Source organism: Drosophila takahashii, chromosome 2L, assembly GCF_030179915.1.
Source record: "Drosophila takahashii strain IR98-3 E-12201 chromosome 2L, DtakHiC1v2, whole genome shotgun sequence".
Classification (NCBI taxonomy): domain Eukaryota; kingdom Metazoa; phylum Arthropoda; class Insecta; order Diptera; family Drosophilidae; genus Drosophila; species Drosophila takahashii.
Window position 1 is genome coordinate 15,270,983 of NC_091678.1, and position 23,020 is coordinate 15,294,002.

The 23,020-nt window shown below is 37.1% G+C and overlaps 4 protein-coding genes across 10 annotated transcripts; 2 read left to right on the forward strand and 2 right to left on the reverse strand.

Moving 5' to 3' along the window:
- The first annotated feature begins 1,231 nt into the window (after nucleotides 1-1,231).
- On the forward strand, nucleotides 1,232-10,385 carry LOC108063670 (protein rolling stone). 5 transcript variants are annotated; one of them, XM_070211555.1, is made up of 7 exons: nucleotides 1,232-1,344; nucleotides 2,278-2,427; nucleotides 6,230-6,505; nucleotides 9,186-9,411; nucleotides 9,474-9,593; nucleotides 9,654-9,837; nucleotides 9,906-10,385. In XM_070211555.1, the coding sequence occupies exons 3-7, from the start codon at nucleotides 6,404-6,406 to the stop codon at nucleotides 10,237-10,239; spliced, it is 966 nt and encodes a 321-aa protein (XP_070067656.1). In that variant the 5' UTR covers nucleotides 1,232-1,344; nucleotides 2,278-2,427; nucleotides 6,230-6,403; the 3' UTR covers nucleotides 10,240-10,385. The 5 variants fall into 5 exon arrangements, with proteins under 5 accessions (XP_070067656.1, XP_070067657.1, XP_070067658.1 ...); XM_070211556.1 differs by having other exon boundaries at nucleotides 6,236-6,505; XM_070211557.1 differs by having other exon boundaries at nucleotides 1,266-1,408.
- Nucleotides 5,082-5,877, reverse strand: LOC108063672 (sex-regulated protein janus-B). Its single transcript, XM_017150829.3, has 3 exons — nucleotides 5,716-5,877; nucleotides 5,485-5,649; nucleotides 5,082-5,423 (listed from the first exon to the last, which is right to left on the reverse strand). The coding sequence occupies exons 1-3, from the start codon at nucleotides 5,765-5,767 to the stop codon at nucleotides 5,200-5,202; spliced, it is 441 nt and encodes a 146-aa protein (XP_017006318.1). The 5' UTR covers nucleotides 5,768-5,877; the 3' UTR covers nucleotides 5,082-5,199.
- A 2,711-nt stretch (nucleotides 10,386-13,096) lies between the features above and the next one.
- LOC108063669 (uncharacterized) lies at nucleotides 13,097-20,487 on the forward strand. Of its 3 annotated transcripts, none has more exons than XM_070214943.1 (9): nucleotides 13,097-13,871; nucleotides 15,477-15,788; nucleotides 16,299-16,441; nucleotides 16,860-17,042; nucleotides 17,156-17,264; nucleotides 17,340-17,631; nucleotides 17,693-17,909; nucleotides 19,613-19,777; nucleotides 19,837-20,487. In XM_070214943.1, exons 1-9 carry the CDS (start codon nucleotides 13,850-13,852, stop codon nucleotides 20,233-20,235), a joined length of 1,842 nt encoding a protein of 613 aa, XP_070071044.1. In that variant the 5' UTR covers nucleotides 13,097-13,849; the 3' UTR covers nucleotides 20,236-20,487. The 3 variants fall into 3 exon arrangements, with proteins under 3 accessions (XP_070071044.1, XP_070071046.1, XP_017006315.2); XM_070214945.1 differs by having other exon boundaries at nucleotides 13,098-13,871; nucleotides 17,355-17,631; XM_017150826.3 differs by having other exon boundaries at nucleotides 13,099-13,871; nucleotides 17,156-17,631.
- Nucleotides 20,488-20,520: 33 nt separating this feature from the next.
- Nucleotides 20,521-22,990, reverse strand: LOC108063629 (uncharacterized). The gene is made up of 2 exons (XM_017150777.3): nucleotides 22,310-22,990; nucleotides 20,521-22,085 (listed from the first exon to the last, which is right to left on the reverse strand). Exons 1-2 carry the CDS (start codon nucleotides 22,906-22,908, stop codon nucleotides 20,540-20,542), a joined length of 2,145 nt encoding a protein of 714 aa, XP_017006266.3. The 5' UTR covers nucleotides 22,909-22,990; the 3' UTR covers nucleotides 20,521-20,539.
- Nucleotides 22,991-23,020: the final 30 nt, after the last annotated feature.

A 23,020-nucleotide genomic window follows, 5' to 3' on the forward strand; every position in this document is an offset into this window, starting at 1 on the left:
TACTTACTTTTTCGCTTACTTTCCTAACCCAATTCCAAGACTTTTGTTCTTCTTGAATGAATCGGTGACTAAGCAATTTACATGTATTGTTGCAATTAGATTACAAATCCAGTTCTTTGAAGAAAAACGTGTAAAGTTCTTACCTTAAATTACGAAACATACTTTTAGCATTAAGACATTAGCAAGCCCGAAGTTCTCATCTCTTTCTTAGCAAACTGTACCGCAGGTAAAATCTTCAACTTCTGTTTAGCTCAAACATTTGCCAAACAAAAGCACACAAACGCATAAAATAAGGTGAGCGAGTAATTAAGCTCAAAGTGGATAAAAGAGGAGGGCAGAAAACAGAGCCAAAAAGCATCCATCGTTTTTTATTGCTGCTTTATCGTTCTGTCAATACTCGAACACTGGAAAATAATAATATTTATCAATTGTCTAAAAATAATAATAATCAAAATTTGTTTGAGCAAGAAAAACATTTTAATGGTTTTAAGAAATAACATTTAATTTTTTTAAAAAGTAAAAGTACATATTTAATGAAAACGAAAAGAGTTATAATTTAAATTTGATATATAGCTCAAATGCTTGATAGAATCTTCCGGTTAAACTTATTTAGGGGTGGTCATGAAAAAACAATTTCGGGAAATTTTGTGACTAAGTCGAACTTTAAAAAACCCCGCTTGATTAGAGCTACACATTTTATCATGATAACAGTTTTACGAAAAGCAAATAATTACTTTGGATAATAAAAAAAGAACTTTACTTCCGCTAGAGCTTAATCAAGTACTGGGAAATATCAAAGAAAAATTCCTAAAATTAAAATTGGGATATTAACATTTTATATTTTAGAAAAATTTCCGTCCAAATTGACAACAACCCTTTGGGAAAAAAGAAAATATCGCATATTTTACTACTGTTAGAAGTTTTAGTTTTTATCTCACAAGTGTAACATAATAATATTCTTAAAAGAAATACTTCAAAAATCTCAAACATTTCTTAATGAAATAAAAACCCTTTGGATGTGCACATACTCCAAATTAAAATAATTAATAGTACAGATTTATGTTGCTAATATAGTTATTTTTCTACGTGCAGTTCCACTCTCTCTGTCTCTCTTCTCAGCCGTAAAACACATGTGCAAACACACCTGGCTACGTCGACGTCGACGTCGCAGCAGCCGCGTCTGCGCTTACGATATTACGATATACGGTCTACGATCCATAGCGCGGCGATTCCACCAAACCGAAGCAAACCGAATAAAAACCAAGCCGCGATCAGTTTTTATTCTTTCTTCGCGGCGAGAAGTCGTGATTTTTCGAGCCGACCTCCGCCACTTTTATTTCTTCGGTGCGTTACTTAGTAGTACTATTTTAGTTTTTGCTGTTGTTCCCCTCGCTGTTCTGGTGCATCGGTGCGTGAATGTGAAGTGATCGGTTGGTGTAACACTCAAACAGTCTGCAAATGCAACACACAACAAACAATCAAACAAACAAACCCGAAATGGCTAGATACCGTTATGCAAAGTTGTTGTTGCTGTGGTGACCCAAATAGAAATTACCAACCGGGCCAAAAACATAAAAGACATTTCAGACAGCCAGACTGCGTTTATAATCCACAATGTACATGGCGAAAAATATATTTCGGTTTTGTGCGAATTAAAAAAGCTGAATAAAAAACGTTTAAAATAAATTAAGCAGTTTTAGAAATTCTTGTACAAAATAAATTGTTGACAATATAGGTGAAAAACTGCCAGAGAAGTTACTGAACAATTTAGTGTTCCTAATTTATTGGAATGACTTGGCAAATCTTTATTAAAGAAATATTTAACACTTGGCAAAAATTTCTTGGTGTTTAATTTGCAAACAAAAAAATCACAAGTGAACAAAGTAAATTCTAAGAATTATCCAAAGCCATCAAAGTTTACACTGTAAAAAGAAGCATGTGATTTTCTATAAATATTATTCTGATAACAAAAACTTAATTTTATTCAATTTAAAAAAAAAAACAATTTATTTGCTTTATTTGCGGAAGCATTTCTTTTTCTTTTTTTTCCAAAAGGTTTCATTTGAAAGTAAAATACAAACTTTACGGGGGTTTTTATTATTTCAAGGTTTTGCTCAAGGTTTAAAAATTCTTATTTCATTCAATTTGGGTTTCCATGTAAGCTTGTGTTCTAAAAAGTACGTAGCTATATATGTTAAGGTAGAATTTCTACTTTTGTGGCATTAGTTTCGCATACATATTGGCTCATTGGATTTCACGTTACGCTTGAAATTTTAGGCACGTCCCCAAAAAGCGTTAATGAAAAAAAGAGCTAAGTGAACGATTACAAGTTTCCTGTTCGGCAAACAGCAACAATTCCAAGGAGCGGCAAAACAAATTCGGACAAAAACGTTATTCATAGTCTAAAGCGGTTGCAATTAGTTGAAGGTGAGTTTAACTAGTAAAATCTGCAAATGCGTTGGAAATACACATCGGCTCTTGAATGTTAGCTAATTGACCGGTATGAATTAGCAAACTAGTTTGTTGGCATTTCTGTGGTTTAGTTTGCTCGGTTTACGATAAGTAGAAAATACAGGTCAATCATGATTTGTTTACATTTTTATATTCTCACAAATATTAAACATTCATTAACACTCTAATAATTTTTTCTCTTCCGCTTGATTATCGTATGAGATAATTAATTTTTAACACTTTCTGTATAATAACTGACCTCGTTTCATTCGATAATGGCACTTATTTGAAAACCGGCTTTGTTGCATAATGAAAAATTGTCTTAGAGAATACCGGCATTGGTATATCGATCACAAGTTGCGGTGGAAAAATAGTTAGATTAAATAAAAATCAATTGCTCGCTTTAAACTAAGCTTTCTTATCTTTATAACTGTATTCCCCAGACATTTTTATTGACCAGAAAAAAAGTAAACAATTTTTTATTATTGGCACACTGCGTATAATCAACAATCGGCAGACTAAGTATATTGAGAACCCATATCACCCATAATGATTCATCAATTGGCTAATTAGCGTCTAAAGGTTGTTCCAAAACAAACTTAAGAATTTTTATAATTATTTTCAATTTGTCGTTGGTCTAAACTTTTGGACATCCACTTGAAGCTCTTATGAAAGTTTTTTTGGCCATGCGTTTGGCATTAACATAAGAAATGCCTTCAATGGCGTTGAACTCTTTTGATTTCACTTTCTATTGGAGTGATTGAAAAGATTGTGACTGCTGAATAGATGATGACGTGTCTTATCTAATCGACAGATGGATCTTGATGAGGGAGTCGATAGCATGGGAATCTAAAGTCTTCGACTTGCCATTCACTCATGCGGTTTGACGGCATTCAAGACGAAAAATTATTTACACAGCTTGTAAAGGTCAACGAGTTTTATTTTAAGGTTCAATGTGGTACAACTTCAAGAGCCATAAACCTATATATCATTTGCCCACAGTCCGTTTCGAAATAATAAAGGGCTAGTTAAATAAACTAAGCTTAAATGTTTTTTTTGTGTAGAAAAGGGTTGCATGATTTCATTGTAATTTTTTTTGATTCTGAGAACATTTTATGAATCATTTTATACAATTTCCTCAATTATAAGTTATGAAATCGAGATTAAAAAAAGAAATATACGAATTTCCGGGTTTTCATAGAAATCTTTTTCAACTAAATTCCAAACGAAATTCTATACATTTTTTTGCGATTTATATAGTAAGAAATTTCTGAAAAACCACAGAAATTTGGCAAAAAATAATATTTTCAACATTTGCCTTACCGTTTTGGCACGCACCGTAAACATATGTCTGTTGAAGGTAGTTTTTGGTATCTTTTGTTGACGAAAATGTAGCACAAGCGACAGTCGAAAAAGCGTGTAAATAAAATGCACACTAAATAAGACTCCAAAGTGTCTTGGCCACCAAAATGGATGGTTAAGAGTTTGTTAACTGAATTAGCCGCCCTCCTTGCCTCGTTGTTTATTTTTTTTATTGTTGAAAAGTTTCATTAGCGAGCCATTCGTGCAAGTTCAGGGACAATGAACATCGCACTCGAAAAATGTTTATAACAGAGTTATACTCTGGAGAAGTAATTACAACTTCGACGGGTATGGCGCGATGTTTGTGCAAAGCCAACGCAACTGCCGTGAAAATAATGACTGAAAACCATTTTAGGGTCTACAGTTTCAGACGGAAAAGCTGTTTGCGATTCTGGTCTATTAGAATAAGCATACGGCGCTCTAATGATTACTTAGGTAGAAGTTCTAATGTTAGTTTTGCTTAATGTTTGACCAAAGCAAGCTAATTATTGCTATTATTGCATCATTATATATTTTTGCGACCAAAGTATAAAAATACCTGCCTCTCATTAAGCCGTATATAGTATCTTATCGCGAATGCCGAGGTTGCCAAGGTAATCAGAAGAAAAACAAAGATGTTTTATCTAGTCATAGTCCATTATTGCAGATTGTTGTAAATTTAGCACAGGGCTTAACTACTTTATAAATTACTCGGCTTTTTTCTTGGGGCGCCCGATCACAAGTCGAGGTTCTTTCTTGTTATATCGCCTCAAAGTTCGACCTTAGTGCGCCAATTAATAAATTTATTGCATAACTTTATATTTTTATTTTTGCAATTAACAGTCAACCAATGACAGGCAATAATACAATGAACTGCTGAGGGTCTCTCTGTGTGTTACCCTAGTGAAGCGAATAATTATTCACTGACTATATAATAATAGAGCGCTCGGCGAAGCGAATGAACTGTGTGGTAAATTGATCCATAAATGATGCTACCCCCACCGTGTGCCACTTCATATAATTATATGAATAGTCCAGTTGTACAATAGTCGCATTATTAGCACGATTAAGCAGTCTACTAGGCCCAGCTTTCGAGCCTTTGCAACTTGTATTTCGCATTTTGCACATTAGTCGCTAACCTTTTGGGGTCAGGAGTTATGGGGTTGCGCATGGTCAAGCGAGTAAACCAGGAAAATTTAACTACTCTTTATGGTTATGGTCTTGTGGTGAAACTAACCCGACAAAGGTCAGTATTCTTTTTGCCACTCCATATAAAATCGTATCTGGCATCTTTTGAAGTTTAATTTTAATTGTTGCAAAGTATTCCACACAGTCCTAAGACCAAAATTTATAAAAGAAAAAGAGAAATATTGGCCGGACTGAATAATGCGAAAGGTAATAGATTTTCTAGGGTTCCATACCGCCAGATTCGGCATCGATCTTGTGATCATTATAGATCGGTTGCAGTAGCTCACGCGCTGCCTCATGATCGGCCTTTCCCAGGGCCTGAGATCTTCCATAGAGCTTGATGTACTTCTTCTCCTTGTCGTGAACCAAGTAACCACCTCCCAAGCCCTGGGTGCACAGGCCCATGGCCTCTGCCTCCTTTTTCAATTCATCGTAGACGTCAACTAGGGAGAAGGAAGAATATTATAAGTTCACCTTGAAGATCATGGGAATTATTCTACTTACGATGGTACTTGGCCTTGGCATGGCTACGAATCACCTGCTTGGCACTGCCCATCTCCCCGTGAATGTAAACATGGGCCATCATGTACTTGGACTTTCCACTTTCAACTTTGGCAACTGGGAAAGCTACTAGACTTCGCATCGGCTTCTCGCAATAGAGACGAGCTACTGTTTTTGGGGAATTTTTTTAAGTTAAATGGGCTAAGTCTGCTTAGCATTCTACATTCAACTTACCTTGCATCATTGGCCGCCAGACGGGCTTAAGAAATTTTCCAGCAAACTCCATTGCAAAACAGAAAATGTGTTTTTCTTTTTTATTCCAAATTATATATGTTGAAATAGGACCTATTTGTATACTGGTTGTAGACGATACTGAGAATGAGCTGTGAGTAAACTAAAGTATAAAGCAAGGCCAATGAGTTTGTTGTAAATGTTTACTGAGGTTAGGGCTAGTACTCAACCCAACAAAAAGTCGTCCAAAACAAAATCTTCATATGAAACATAATTTTTTGACGTTGTTTTTCATATGAAGTTTTTTGTTTTGGACGAATTTTTGTTGGGTTGAGTACTAAGCCTAACGAAGAAATGCCTTAGATTAAATAAAACAGAATATTATTTTTCCAACATTTATGAACTGAATGAAAATTTGTCGCTTTTTCCCTAGAGTATTTTAAACTTTGAACTTGTATTTATATTCGAAAAATTTAATTAATTTTGTATATATTAAAAAAAATTTATTTTTTGCTAGTTACAGCAAATCGTGATAAGCTATAAAACAACTGCGCGGATAATGGCATCGCTATATACGATTTCGGTTGCATAAGCACGTTGAAAATTCCAATTGCGTGAATCGAGTGCTTACGTACACAACCCAATCAACAAAAATTGAAGTCTAGTTCTGATCGACACAGAAACCAGAAAGATGAGCAAACTACAGGTGATCGTGCATCCCGTGAAGAAGGAGTTCCAGCGCAAGAGCTGCGGATTCGACCATGATACGCCCGATGATTTTGTCAAGTCACAGGTAAGGATTACTTACTAGGATGGGTCAATTTAAATAGTTCAACGAATCATTGACGACAGTGCAAATGGCCGCGTCCTTGGGTCTCCGATAAATACGCCTCCATTCGACACGCACCTGAGCAACACACCTGCTCAGTATTTTTATTTGCTTTGCACTCGGGCGGCGGGTCAATGTACATGGTGGGCATTTTAAAGTGTAGGCTGTTGTAAGCACTAAGGTTGATGGGGTTGGCTATAAAGAATCAAATAAAAACACCTCTTAACGAGGTAAAAAACTAGTGACGATCGCACCTTCAACGTACAAAAGTTCTGATATCAACTTTTGTGACGAAAAATAATTTTAGATGCGACTAAATAAGTACGCTACCTAAAATTTACTCGTTCGGCCCGCTTTAGCAAATATTTAATATCTACACGAATGTTTTTCTGTTTTAGCGTGCCGAATGAATAAATTTTAGGTAGCGTACTTATTTAGTCGCATCTAAAATTATTTTTCGTCACAAAAGTTGATATCAGAACTTTTGTACGTTGAAGGTGCGATCGTCACTAGTTTTTTACCTCGTTAAGAGGTGTTTTTATTTGATATCAGAAGTTTTTGTTTGTTTACTTTTGCTCTCATAGGTGCTAATATAAACATTTAAATTTAAATTGGTCATAAATCATAATTCTTAAACTATTGTATTTTAACGAATTAAGTTAAAAAGGCGTTGAAGTATTTCAAAATACCTTTTAAACGAGGTATAGCACATGTCTTTACCTTTAGTAGTGTAGAACTTAAAAACTAACGAAATTTAGCCATTTTTAGCTATTTTCCCGCTAAAGTAGCGGCTTTTTCCAAAAGTCGTAGAACAAAAGATTCCTATATGGAACTCTTAAGTGCAAATTTACTGATTCCATGACCCTAAAATACAGTTCGGATACCCTCCCACAAAATTCAATACTCAGGGAGCGTTAATTGTTCGAGCTGGCAAAAGTGGCTATTTTCGTATAAAAATAACTTTTAAACGTGACTTTTTACAGTAATGTGTTATATACCAAAATGTAAGGAATCTCAAGGGCTATTCAGTTTAAGGTTTTAAAGAAAATCGTTAGAGCCGTTTTTGAGAAAAATAAAAAAAAGCTAAAAAAAAAGTTTTAAAAAATTGTCTTTTGTTCATATTTTTTTAATTATTACATTTACACAAATTGCATATAGAAGGCGTTTATAGCATTTAAAAATACCTTTCAAACGAGATGCAGCACAAGTCTGTAGCTTTAGTAGTATAGAAGTTACGGCTTTCCGATTTTTAGCTATTTATAGCTGTTTTCCCGCTAAACTAGCGAGTTTTTCCAAAAGTGGTAGAACAAAAGTTTTTTATATCGATGTGATGAACGTCATATAAAATTTTCAAAACTTAAAAAACATGTTTTGGACAAGTGGACAAGTGGACAAGTGGACAAGTGGACAAGTGGACAAACTGACAAACAGAAATTAATTTTCATTTTGGGAAGAAGAAGAAAATCTTATTTTGGCTATAACTTTTGAACGGAGCGTCGGATTTTGACAAATGACCCCTCATTCGACGGGTATTTTTAAAAGGAATACAACTAAAACATTGCGAGGGGGCATTTATCCCCACCGGCCCCAACAGCTCCAAATTTCGAAAATTTCACTTTTTCACTTTCACCGCTCTCTCTCCCAAGCCAATTGATTTTCTTAAAGTCTTGGTATGCAATCCTTTAAGTTTTTGCAATACCTTTCGATTGGTGTATTACTCATTACGATCGGACTATCACAGCAGATTTTCAATTTTGCGGCTATATAATAGTAGTCGCCTTCGCACACTCTCCTGGTGCGCTTCGTCACTACATGGACTGCCGTCCATAGTGATATTTACAGATTAATATTGGTCTTGGGAAAATATTGGCGAATTTTGAAATTTAGGCGAATTTTTATGAGTAATTAAACTTAGATCCAATATATTTTGGTTTTTTTCTAAATTCTCTGTTTATCATCACATTTAGATTTCACTAAAAAGTGTCGCTCTTAATATCTTACCCATAATAAATAGCCAATTCATAAGTCCTAACCAAATCGAATCTCCTTACCGAAGGTAAAAGACATTGGGCGGTTTACCATTTTGTATTGGACTTACCTTGAGCATATTAAATGACTTCTGTTATTCACAGTATCAATAGAAAGAGGGCTGTGTTTGGGTAAAAATATATATGCACAAACCGATATATATGACAGTACACTTTGACTTGTGTACACCGATTGCTCCTGCATTGTAAATTACTGTTTTGAAATATTCATAAGCAGCAGCAAGCCGTTACAAACTGTGTGGCAAGTCGAAGTAAAAGCAATACTTTAAACATGCGACAGGTACAACAAATTGCGCTTCTCGGTTTTGCTGCCCTTTAACCTTTCTAAGTTGAAATTTGGAAAAGTTTCGGTGCATTGCTGCCATGTGCAAAAATCATCTAAAATTCACATCGGCAATTCTATACAAAAACCCCCCATTTAATAAATACAAATTAATTCTTGTATAACTACTGTATATCGAATAAACCTAATGAAGTTAATTTGAATTGCAAAATAATTTATAAATTCTTATAATATTCCGATTTTTAGATTAGTGTAATTTTGAAATTTACTATCATTTGAGTATAAATATTTATTATTCTTAAATCCATTCTAGTGGCAGTCATGTACAAAGAGTATGACATACCTATTTTATCGCTGGTTCATGGCTCTTTTCTTTGTGGTCGTGGTGATTATCTCGATGTTGCCAGATGCGAATGATAAATACAGTTACTGGCTATATTTCATCTACATGACCAACTGGGGCATATGGATGTGCATGTTAACGAACGTATTGGGCGCTGTTCTAGTCACCATTTGGCATTATCATCCAGAGTATGCGGGTAAGATTTATATGGAAACTTTAAAAAATGTATTTAAGAATGCTAAAACTTATAATCCCCAGATAAACTCCTGAATGTAAAGAGTTCCTTCAGCTATTTCCGAGTCTATTGGGGTATGCACATCATATCGTTGGTCCTGTCTATTGTCATTACCATTATTTACTGGAGTCTTCTTTATGATGGTGAGCCATTCTTGCAGTTTATTTCTGTAAGACCATTGACTTACTTTTCTTTTCTTCTAGCTAAGGAAGGGGCCTTGGACGCCACGAATGTACTCACTCATGCATTTAACTCGATTTGCATGTTCATCGATCTGTGGATTGTAGCACATCCCCTGAGGCTGCTGCATATATTTTTGCCAGTATTATTTGGAGTTGTATTCGCCATCTTTTCGTATATCTATCATTTGTGCGGGGGAATTAACAAGTATGTTTTGAATGGTGAAAAAATACTTTAAAAGATATTATACATTTTGATATCCAATTTATTTATAGAAAAGGCAAGCCTTATATCTATCATGTGATTGATTGGAGGAATCCTGAAGGCTCTTTCATCACTGTTGTTGGCGTACTCGTCTTATCCTGTTGCATTTATGTTCTGCTTTTTGCCTTCTTCAAGCTGCGATTATTCCTCCATCGTCGTTGTCGCAATGCGAATTTTGTACTGCCGACCAGTGCAAAATCAAATGGTCAAACCAATGGATTAGATGATAAATCCGGAAATGGAATACAGCACTCGCCTTCGCGCATTTCTATGGTATTGGGCAATTTCGCTGGCTATGAGAATCAGGCCTATTTGCCCACCGGAGAGCACTCAAATAAGAGCTAATATTTGTTAAGTACACTTTAGACTGTAGTATTTAGTGAATTTAATTTGTAGAATTTATAACCAGTGATATTATACTTTATGGTTTTGCATTAAGTAAATAAATTTGTTCTGTGGAGAGTTGTTGGTAAATAATTCTTGAAATGCAATACACTGGCTAATTGTCCTTCAGGGAAAACCATTATTTATACTCAAACAAAAAACAAGTTTAAAAATTCTGATCAAAAATTCAAATAGTTAAAAGTTTGACGAGGAAAACATGAATGCGCCCAATAGCCTTCGGGGTTTTCTATTTGATTGACACGCCTTTGGGAACTTTACAGTTGATAATTAAGAATTTATAAATGACCACAGAAGGATGGCTCGAAGTACATGTGCACTAAGAGAAACCATAAGCCAATTAGTCTTATTATTTTGGCCGGGTACGAGATGTGTAAATATTACACTCAAGCCCTTAATCACCTTTGAATGGCCACATTAGCCCAAATAGGCCCTCAAGGACATTGAGTTGGAGTTAATAAACCGGCAAGGACGGGATTAATTCTGATAGTGGGACATCTATTTATAAATACTGGCGAATGTCAGAAGATTTTCAGTATGAGTTCCACCCAATTATACCAGTAAATAAACCGTTTGTTATATAAAGCAATGGTATTACTAAGGGAGAAAAATGTTTTCCAAAATTTTTAATGAAATCCATTTAGGATTGAAGTGTATTAATGAAAACAAAATTTGTTTGTTTGTGGTTTTTGAATACCAAGTGAAAATATTGTCCATATTTCATACATTTATAACAAAGGTTGGTTTCAAGAAATTAACTCTGACTTATTTGTAAATTAAGAGTGAAATAAGAAATATTCTTAAGAATAGGATAAAATAAAATTCAGTTAATAATATATTTCCATTGATTTCCATATTTGCATATTTAATTCGATTGAAGGATATTTTCATAACTTCCCATCCTTTGGCACACTTAGCGCCAACAAAGAGGCTCCTTAGCCTAGGCAGTGTCCTTAATCACAGAGGTTCGGTTCGAGTTGCTTAACCCTAAGTTTGGCCGCGCCCGTCTGCAATTGTGTACATACGTTTGGCCAAAACGCGTAGCCTTAATTAAGTTCGAAAAAGGGGGATTTAATAACGAAGGGACCCGCCCAGAGGGCCCAAGGACGAGCAAGAGACACGAGCTGTAGCTGTTCAACTGTTGTGGTCATTGCTGGTCATTGCGAAGGATTAACTTCACGCATAAGTTGGAAAAGGAAACCCATTGGTCCCATTGGACTGCTGGTCAGGTGTGGGTGTCAATGTCAATCGGTTGGTAGTTGGTAGTGTGCTCCGGTCAATTCGGCTCCCTATATATGCTGTTGTTATCTTTGTTGTTGCCTTGTCCTTGTGTCGACGGCACATGACATGTCACAAATTCCAACAAATTAGCCGTCGCATCTGTGGTTGTCCATGGATCGATATGAGACCAATTTGATCGATATGAAGTTTCCTTGAGCTTTGAACTTCTTCGAGTGTCCTTGGTAAGCCTATTCAACCAGCCGCCCACTCCAGTTTCAAACAAAACAAAGCACCCAACGGAACCAATTGAATTTTAATTGGATACATTTTTGAAATTTTGACAGCTGTCCACACTTTGCGTGTAGTCCTCCCCATAAAAAGTCCGTATCATTGAACTGCAGCTAGAAGTAAACTAAATAATTAACGCCAATTAATAGTGTGAAATATTAATTGAAAGCTCGCCCACTGCACATCGGACAGGCCAGTGTTCCAATTCCCATCTATTGAACGAAAAATCCAACCCTCCGTGTGACCCTTCCTTTGGCCCCCTTTCGGATTTATCAATTTGGGGCTCTTGTCACTGTGTCGCGGCATGATTGCACAATTTCTCCGCCATCAAAGTCATGGGAGTGTTTTAGAATGAACACATACCTTGTGGCAGACTCATGATGGGCGAACACTTAGCCAAAGTACTTTAGGACATTTTTTTAGGTTCAGAAAATAATATTAGCAATAAAACAGAAAATATCTGAAAATATTTTTGGGGAACTTAAGTTTTAAGGATTTTATCCTTTTTTACTAATTAATTTACTAATTTACTAATTAGTGACTAATGGGATACAATTATCGTATTAAAACTAAATAGACTATAAAGTGCTCTATTTTAACCATCCAAAATCTAAATATTGCGATTTATTATTAAATTGTTTTCTTTACTTCCAAGTAAGCCCTTAATGGTAGTTCTTAGAAAAAACTAAATTTAAAAAATATTAAATTATTAAGTTAGGTTAAAACTAAACTATTACGGCCTAGAAACCTTCACGTTCAAATACAATGTTTTTTAATTATATTTTTGTTGCATAAAATATTTTTTGAATTTGTTTTTGAATCCAATATTTCTAGCTAGTGTTTTCATCCCCATAAATATAATTTGACATTTTAACTGTATTTATTTCCAACACATGGAAATCCATTAAATAAAATATTGTATTTTTTTAACATTTTCTTTAAATTGTAACTATTTTTGCGAAGCCAGCTACCTAAGGTTTTGCCTCTTGACTTGAACAGCTGCAAGAGGATTTATTTACACCTATAAAAACAGAAGCCGAGCTGACAACAACAAACAACATAAAGGACAGGACACCAGTACGCCAGCACAGACAACAGAAACCGGGAAAAGGTTTTAAAAAGCGTTCCACATACGCGAGATTACATACTTACATATGTATTTATACAAAAAGGATGTATGAGAAACGCACCGCTGGCTCCAGGACACAGGACACTTTGTTTGGAGCGCATAAACAAATGGCGGCCCATGAATGACACGGACATGTGAGGTGGATTTTCAGATGGACTGGGGACTGAGTGGATAGAAAGGTGTTCTAAGGTCGTGCGTGAAACTTCCAATGGGCCAAAGGGAAAAGGAAATCCCGACTGGCATAGAGGAAAAAGCAAAGCCAAAAACCACCCACGCTCCACTGGAACTGCATTGGGGGTACGAAACTGCTGGAACTCATAAAATATTCATTAATTGGAAAAGTGACCAGGGGAACGCCGGGCTCGTAGAGGTAAAAACCGAGTCAGTTGTCAATTTTGAAACTCAGTTTCGTTTCGGACGTTCGTCGAGGCGTACGTGCTCGGTTTGTTGAACTGCTGAACTGTTGAACCGATGAAGTAGAACCGTAGAACCGTTGAACCCTCGGAAATCAGAGCCCCAAATCGGCGGAGTTCGCGTCTAATGCAGGAATCAAAACACCAAAACCGGCAACGTCATGTAGTTCGTTGTTGTGCGTGTTGCCGACGATAAAACGCGAGAACAAGTATCCCGGAGATACCAATAATAAATGTACACATATTTATAATATATATACACATTGAGCGAATACCATTCACGGTAGCCATGGACAGAGTGCTAAACATTTGTGGAATTTTACCATTACCAATTTCCAAGCAGAACTCTTTCTAAAGTTCTCGATTGTTTAATTTTTTTTATTTTTATTTTTTTACGAAATAATCATTTTTAAAGTAGAGAGTGAGTGGGCTCGAGTGTGTGGGTGTGCGGTAGGGAAAACACAATTGCGAAAATTCAGCTATACTGGCCACCGAATGGATAATGGGTATTTGTTTAGACACAGGTGAGTAATGCCGCGTTCACTAGATTTGTAATCAAAGATTAGCATTGCCTCTCTGCGGCGAAAGATAATAAAAAGAACCCTAATGAGTCGCGCACGTTGAACACGCCAGGGGGAATACTGGTATAATCCAATACAAATTTTCATTCGCTTTTCTGGCAACGAATTTTCCGCACCTTAAAGTTGAAGAATAACTTTTAGCTGATTGTTGAGGAATATCTAAAATTTCGGGGCATACTTTTGGGATTTACAATTAGTGAGATAATAACAAAATCATTATTCATTCATTAGTTATTAAATGTCTTGCTTTATACATTAACATTTAAAATAGTAATTATAAAAAAATATTCTTTTAATTTCATGATGAGTTGAAATTTAATAAGACTAAATATTATATGAAAGCCATGGCCTTTAAAACCAGCAGAGAATGAAAGTCAACCTATAATTGACTAGCTCTTTTTTTTCAATACCTAAAAACTATTATTACTTACCCTGGGTGACCCATCAAGAATCCAAAATCCCGGTGACATATTCAATTGACCGCAATTCAAGGGACAGTTTCAATTGAAATTACTGCAATCAATTGGTTTGAAATCCCTTTGAAAAAAAAACAATAAACTGTGACAAAACTGTTTCGCAATGCATACACGGATATGATTTTATATGTAAGGGACGTTATATCGGAATCGAGACCTTGCCCAACGCTATAATTTGTATCGGAACTTCGGCTCTTTGGCCTCCATGGCTGCCAGGTCCTTGGACATGTTCGTTGACCACCAAAGCTAATACACATAAATCCTGAAATGCGCGTCACCCACAAAAACAAAAAGAAAAAGGGGGAAATCCCCGCGAGTCGAAGAGGGATAGCAACAATAACAAAACATGTCAATTAAATAAAACTGCAGGAAAATCAATAAAAATGTCACAAGACTGGTTGGAAAAAAGTGAAATTGGTTGGGAGAGCGGGTGGTCTTGTATCTTAAGCAATGGGATCTAAAACTATAGAATCGCCAGGCCACACAGCTGATTTTCCATGAATGAATTCAGCGGTGACGCCATACTATATATACTACATACCTGCGGTTGCCATACAATTAAATAATTGTTAAACATGTTTTAATGATGGGGCTTGCGATTTGTTTCGATCCTTTGGCTCCCCTTCCCTTCTTTATCGAGTGCGTGTGTGCACTCTGTCACTAATTTCCTACTTCTGGCAAATTGCTTCCGGCCCCATTGAAGGCTGGCTAATGCCAACCTGGCACGTTACGGCTGCCCTTGCCTTTTTCCACGCCCGTCCCGCGCTTCCTTTCGCTAACTTGCCAACACATCCGGTTTCCGGTTGAAAAATTACTGCGCTTTACCTAAAGGGTCAACTGTTGCTCTGCTCCCACACGCAAATAAAAAACTCTCGAACTACCCATTAAAAAATAGCTTAATTGCAAATACGTGTTGGTTTTATTTTTTTTTTTATAAATGATAATCAACAAGTCTACAATATTCCAGTTTATTATATTAAAAATTCCATTATAAGGATAAGGTTTTACCTATATATCTTTATATATCTCATGGTTAAATATTTTATTCAATTTCAATATCCTATTTTTCCAGATGCCAGCGCGGCACAAGATACCGGCGAACCAGGCAACGATTGGAGTCTTACACGGAATCGAAATGCCCAAAATGCTGGCGATTTGGAGGCCGCTGCGGCGGCGGGACGATTGGGTTCTACCAATGTCGGCGGTATCGATATGCAAAATGCTGGAAAAATCAAGTTCGATCCGCCCAAAGTGCCAGTGATATTTGTTTTAGGCGGCCCCGGTAGTGGCAAGGTCACCCATTGCGACACCTTCATGCAGGAGAGACGCGGAGTAACGCACATCAATATGATGGATCTGCTGCAGCAATATGCAATGGGCAATGGTAAGAAAGAATAATATGTAGTAATAACATCAACGGTTTTGAAATCACTTATTAAGGTGTCTAAAAGAATGCAAGGTAAAAAGTCTTTACTAAAGACATCCATTAAATACTGTTGCATACTTTTAGACACCTTGATAAGTGCTTTTAAAACCTTAAAGAAGATGGTTTATAAAATTGGAGTTTTAAAATCACATATAGGAGTTTCTAAAAGTATGCAAGGAAATAAAGTTATCTTTCCAAATGAATATATTGAAAAATGTTGCATACTTTCAGACACCTTGATAAGTGATTTTAAAACCTTTGTGATTTTTATATTATTAGTGTTTTAAAATCACTTAAAAATGTGTCTTTAAATTAGGCCTCTGCATATTTAAAGAAAGAAAGAAGTATTTCTATATAAATTCATTTAATATTGTTGCATACTTTTAGACACCTTTTTAAAACTTTTAAAACCTTAGTGATTTTTATCAAATATCTTAAAGTAATAACAAAACTTTTCCCCCTTTATAGACATGCAGGACTTTTCGCAACTATCGTCGAAAACAGTCACCGAGGTGCTGATGTTGGAAATGAAAATGGCTCCAGCTGCCAAAGCATACCTGATATCGGGATATCCACGCTCAATGCGCGACGTTGTCGAGTATTCTGAGAAGGTAATTTTCCAACCACCCCCAACTAATTTGCGCTGTCTTCCCCATCAGCCCTTTTATTTATTATGAAGCCATTTTGGTTGCCGCACACTTTATTTGCCCAGTAAATTGCTGCTGAACTATTTGAACTAATTAACTGGCAAATGGGTCGCCGACAGTGTGTTTATTCGGTCATAATTCCCATGGATTTACAGTGAGCCCCATTATATATGCAAGTGCTAATTGGACAGACTTGGAGCAAGCGGTACTTGGGGAGTTCCGAACGTCTAGTCACTTACACATGGCGTTAAGTTGGGTATATAGAACTATCATTGCATAAGTAGGACAAACTTGGAAAACAGAAGTGTGAACCTTACAATTTGGGACCATAATTTCGAAGTAATCTTCTTTGATTAATTTTGTCTTTCTTTCTGTCTTTTAGATTCAAGTCGTGAATGGCGTGATTCTAATATCCTGGCGTCAATCGGTTCTCCAGAAGCAAATCGATTATGGAGCCAAATTAGGTCATGTAGTACTCTCCTTAGCCAAAATGGAATTGGAAAATTTCTTCAAAAATGTGATGCCAGTCGCCGATTATTTTGATCAGAGCGACATGTTGTTGGCCGTGAGTATTTAAGATATAATTTTGATATAATAGATGGCAAATTTATATTTCTAATCAATAAAATCAATACTTTTAAGTGTCAGAAATGTAGTATTATATATCAATCCTTGCAGGTAAATGGCGAGCGTGCTCCCACAGAGGTGTACAAAGACTTTCGCACCGCTGTCCTCGATATACTAAGCACCCTCGAGAACCAAGAGGCCGTGATGAATGGAGTTACAGGTATGGGCAGAGGGATACATGATATACCCGGCAGTATAGTTAGCGTAGACACCGCACCAAGTCAAGCCCAACAAGCGACTCAAATTGCAGAAGACATCGCTCCTAATGTCACCGCGGGAATCGTTTTGGCCAGAGATTTGGCCATTGAGGGTCCAAATGGAACTGTGGCTGCCCTGAAAACGGGCACCACCAGTGCCGATGATGATAGCGGTGTTGTGGTCACCCAGCAGCCAAAGTTGCGACCAGATGCTGGACCAAATGAATCGGGTCTGCCACCCATTATCTGGGTGATCGGCGGTCCGGGCAGCAATAAGGCCACTCTTTGCCTCAAGGCCGTGGGACTAAACCCAGGCTGGGCTCACATTAGGTAAGAAGAAATATTTGAAATCATTGTAAATTTATAGCATTAATTTATTTCCTTGTTAAAGTGTCGGTCGTCTTTTGCGAAATATCACCGACTCTGCACCACGTGCCAATACGGAAAGCTTTGCTGTGAAGGAAGCTCTGGCCGCTGGGGATATGGCCCCAGAAAAATCGCTCAATCAGCTGCTGGAGACCAATCTACGCCAGTTACGAGACAGAACTGGAATTATCATAGATGGCTATCCCCGAAATCTGCAGCAAGTCAAGTACTTCGAAAACAAGGTGAGATATACTTATGGCTATATTGCAAAATAATTTGCAAGGAATTTATAATATTGAAGTTTTTGCCAATGCTTTTATCATTGCTTCATATCATATCATATTAATATCACTTTTATATGTCAAAATAAGTGTCTAAAACATGCGCGGATCCACGGGGGGTGATATATCTCCCCCCATTCGGGTGAAAAATGAATAGAATTTTGGTATTCAAAAAGTGTGCAACATAAAAATGGTTCTGATATCACCCCCCACAACAATATCCTAGATCCGTCACTGGTCTAAAAGTATTCAGTGAATAAGGAATAGCCGTAAGCTTGAAAGTTATCGATATTTTGACAAAACAGATTCGATTAATTATATATTTTGAAGGAAAAAAACAAAATAAATATCGAATATTAGAAATTGTCGGTATTTTTTCAAGCTCTTAACCGTATTCCGAAAATTCACATCACTTTTGGGTTAAACATATATTGTTGCATACTTTTAGGCACCCATTTTGACATTTAAAAGAGTCAAAATCTGCCAAGTGGGCCACCCCTGTTCCGAAGGTCCGATTTTCATCGAACTTTTTTACTTTTCCGGTTCACAACGAAAATATAAGAACTTCATTTGAACGGTTTTGCGAAATTTTGAGTTTTGCCGGAGTTATAGGGGTCAAAACATGGCATTTTTGACACTTTTTCGAAAAAGTTGCACTCAGTCATTAATTCATAACTTCGGAACGGTAAGAGATATCTTTATGATGTTTTCACTAATCGCTCAAGAATTATTATGGCCTTCCATAAAAAAATTTAAAAAAAAATTAAAATTTATTTTTCTTAAAAATAAATCAACATTTTTTTTTAGTTTTTATTTTTTTCAGTGTTCTTCACCAGCTATAGAGTTTAAAACCATTTGAAAATAAAGTTTGATTCATTACGAAAAAGATCCAAAAAAAAAAAAGAGTGGCCCGGCCAAAGGTTTTTCGCAATATCGATTTGAAGAAGGGCGCACAGCGGTTTTCCATACAAAAACGGCTTGCTCGCGAAAATTGGCTGGTCAACACATGCCGTTGCGCGCGTAGCGTCAGCCGACTGCAGCTGTCAATGAGGCACTTTTTGTCGTTTTGTATGGAAAACCGCTGTGCGCCCTTCTTCAAATCGATATTGCGAAAAACCTTTGGCCGGGCCACTCTTTTTTTTTTTTGGATCTTTTTCGTAATGAATCAAACTTCATTTTCAAATGGTTTTAAACTCTATAGCTGGTGAAGAACACTGAAAAAAATAAAAACTAAAAAAAAATGTTGATTTATTTTTAAGAAAAATAAATTTTAATTTTTTTTTACATTTTTTTATGGAAAGCCATAATAATTCTTGAGCGATTAGTGAAAACATCATAAAGATATCTCTTACCGTTCCGAAGTTATGAATTAATGACTGAGTGCAACTTTTTCGAAAAAGTGTCAAAAATGCCATGTTTTGACCCCTATAACTCCGGTAAAACTCAAAATTTCGCAAAACCGTTCAAATGAAGTTCTTATATTTTCGTTGTGAACCGGAAAAGTAAAAAAGTTCGATGAAAATCGGACCTTCGGAACAGGGGTGGCCCACTTGGCAGATTTTGACTCAAAGTGATTTCAAAACCCATCAGTTTCAGCAGCTGACACTTAATATTTTTAAGGTACTACTCTTTATTAAACTCCTTTATACCTTCTTATTCCTTAGTACAAACAAGCACCTCCCATTATCCTGCTCGATTGCTCGAAACTTCAGTTGGGCAGAGGACGTATAGACGACACGGTATCCTCATTTCGCCGCCGTTTGGAGCTCTTTCGCGAGCAGACCCTGCCCATGCTTAAGATTCTGGATACCAGCAATCGTTTGCAGATTGTAAGTTGTTACGAATAAAAACTTAAAAATTGTATTATTAAAATCAACTTAATTCGCAGGTCGATGGAGACACGGATAGTCCGTCGGTGCAGCGTGAATTCGAGCGCCTCATCCGGAATTACATCCAGCGTCTGTTGAACAAAACCGATGACACCGACGACACAGCCACGCTGGGCAATCAAATGATGCGCAACGAGCAAACGGATGCCATTCTGCACGATCTGGAGACCAATGTACCGGGAGCCGTGCCCACGATTAGTCATCACGTGAGCATGATGAACGGCCATCTGAAGAGTCGCGGAAGTGCCTTGGGCAGCGGGAAACACCAGGGACATGGGATGATGAACGGACATGTGCCCGGAAGACCCGGAACCGGACCCATAGCTCAACCCGTACCCGTCGATTTCCGGCACATGCTCGAGGAGGCCGAGCGATATCCCGTCGATTCGTATATGTAGACGATTCGAGGACAGTCGTAAATCACAGTTTTATAGTTTTCTAAAGAAACCTAGACTAAGCTAGATTGTTAATGCTGGTTTGTTGAATTTTCGAAGGCGGTTCGCGGGACCAATGCGTAAGTTAGTCCGGCTAGATTAAGAGATAGAAAGGAATTCAATTCAATACTTTAATTCACTAGACGCGTACCGAGTTAGCCTAAGAGTGCCTTAAGTGCAGGCACCAATATAATTGAGAGGTAGCAGTTAACTTGTACGATTTCAATAAAACCAAAAAAAAAAAAAAACTTCCGATTATAATTCAAATTTATTGGGGATTTCTTTTTTTGAGTGATCCAAACTTCTTCTTCTCTTTTAATGTTCTCCATTCCTTCATGTTATCATCCAAGTTTTCTGGATAACAAAAGCAAAACTTCTTGGCCCTTCTATCATCCACACACATCGAGTGATTGTGATAGTTGATCATGCTGCTGACATCCGAACTTTTAAAATCAACTATATCGTTAAGATCCCGACTATAGCGTATTGTGGCCTCGAAAACTCCGTCAAGTGGATAGGTGCGTATCCTCAGACTATAGGTTTTGACCTGTCCGTAGGTGCTATCATCAATTATCAACTTTCTTTCGACATAATCGAGATCATATAGATGTATCTGCTGGCAGAACCGATTGAACTTCTTCCTCAGCATCCATTGGTTGATGTGGTACACCAGTACTTTGGCCAAATAGTAGGAACTACCATCGTTCGGAAGGAGAACAAACTCGTTGCAGGTGCACCAATGCATTCCAATGCCGGCATCCGCGCAACTACGATTCTCGGGAACCAGGTGAAACAGGGACTGACTGGTGGGAAAATATGATATTGGAGTTGGTAGTTCCTCGGGACTGGAGGCATTAAGCTGAAGTAAATGTCTTAGGGTATTGTGCAAATCGAATGGCGAAGTCAGCCGATTGCGGTTTCTATTCAGGTTTTCGGCAAACTTTGGATACGTTTCTTGGAACCATTTCGGCAGATATATATGTAGCATGGGCAGACGTTCTTCGAGGAAAGAATCGGGCAACTCAACCAGGTTTCCTGCCTTTTGACCCTGATCACTGAGCACTATCACAATGGACGGTTCGAATATCCGATTCCTCCGCATCATCTCCAAATACTTCATGAACTTATCATCCAGACTGATGGAACCCAGTGGGTAATTATGGGTGAAAGTAGAGCTCCAAAACAATCCGAATGCCGGCTGATTTAGCTCCTCGATCACTCGCTGCGCGAACTGCATGCAAAAGTCGTACAAATACGAGAAACTGAGACGTCTACCCAGGCAGTATTCAAAGCCGAATCTTTGGAATTTACTCATTGTTTCGGCAACCATTGTTAGCAGGGAATTAAGTTGATAATCGGTGAGAATGTCCAGAGGAATGGACGAATGCAGGATGTCCTCAGCAAATGCTGTTGTATAGCCGGCTTCCTTGAACATCCTCCATATTGAGTTGAACCGTTTCAGGCACTTTGTATCGGAATGTGCACCGGCAAAAATAGCGCAGAGATTGGAAAACAAAGTGTCGCCCACCTTGTTGTAACCCTCCATCTCCAAAAATCCGAGATCTTTTAGAAATCCCGAAGTTTTCGGCATCGTTCGCTTGAAATTCATTCGTGAAAGACTATCCAGTCCCAGCATTATGATACTGGGTTTTTTATTCTGCTGCTGGGAGCTAGTAATCGGTGTCTTGTTGGGTATTTGCACCAGAGGAAATGCATCCTGTTGTACAATCTGTAAGGGTTTTCCCTCTTCATGGCACTCCGCTAGTATGCCACTTGATTTCCTGCCTAAAACCGCGTATTGTTGGAAGCTTTTTCTATATTTGTCAAAAAGAGATAACAAAAAAAAAACGTCATTGTCTGATATGAGAAGAAAAAGCGAACTATCCGCTTATGAGAGTATAAGTAATCAGGAAATATATTTTATAGCTCTAGAAGTTCGACAAAGGGATTATCAACGTGTTTGATTTAAATTAACTAAACTATTGTGCTGCTTTTAAGTTTAAAATTTAAAACAAAAAGCTTAAAACTAAACTCTTACTTAACAAACTCTTCTGCCTTCACATTAATGCCATCGTCAATCTCCCGATATTTGCAGCTGATTTTGTTTTTCGAATGTGATAATTCGGATAACACAGCTGAATTCACACGCAGTCGATATTGCTGCAATTTCATATCGTACTTCAGCATAAAGAGATCACTTTCATTGGTGCAGGTCTTGAATTTCACCGGCTGGAGAATAGCTAATGCCTCGCTGGAAAAAGGATCCACAAAGGGCATACTGCACTTGGAACTGCTGACAAAATAACGACCCCGAGGATCTCCTTTTCGCTTTTTGCGTTTCATTTCCCTCATGCTCTCCCAATCATCAAAGTCATATTGAGAATCTTCCTCTAAAATATCTGAACTTTTTGTTTCGGGTACTTTCATTTTTTCCCCATCTGAATATTTCTCATTGGGGAGTTGCGTTATTTTCTGTTGATCCTGTTCATTTGATTCAGCTTTTATATTGGGCAAATGCTCAACGCGACTTTCTTCGCTGTCGGAATTATTATGATTGCACCATATAAACACCAGAAGCAGCGAAAAAAATATTATTACAAATTTTCTTATTTTAATCATGGTTTTTCGTCTTATCATGTTCTCGATCTTTACCTTAATTTTGAGTAAATAATTGTGAATATGAAGTTTATTTGATGTTTAGAAAAACGGTCGTTTGATAGAACTCTTAAAAAACCTCTTACAAACCTCG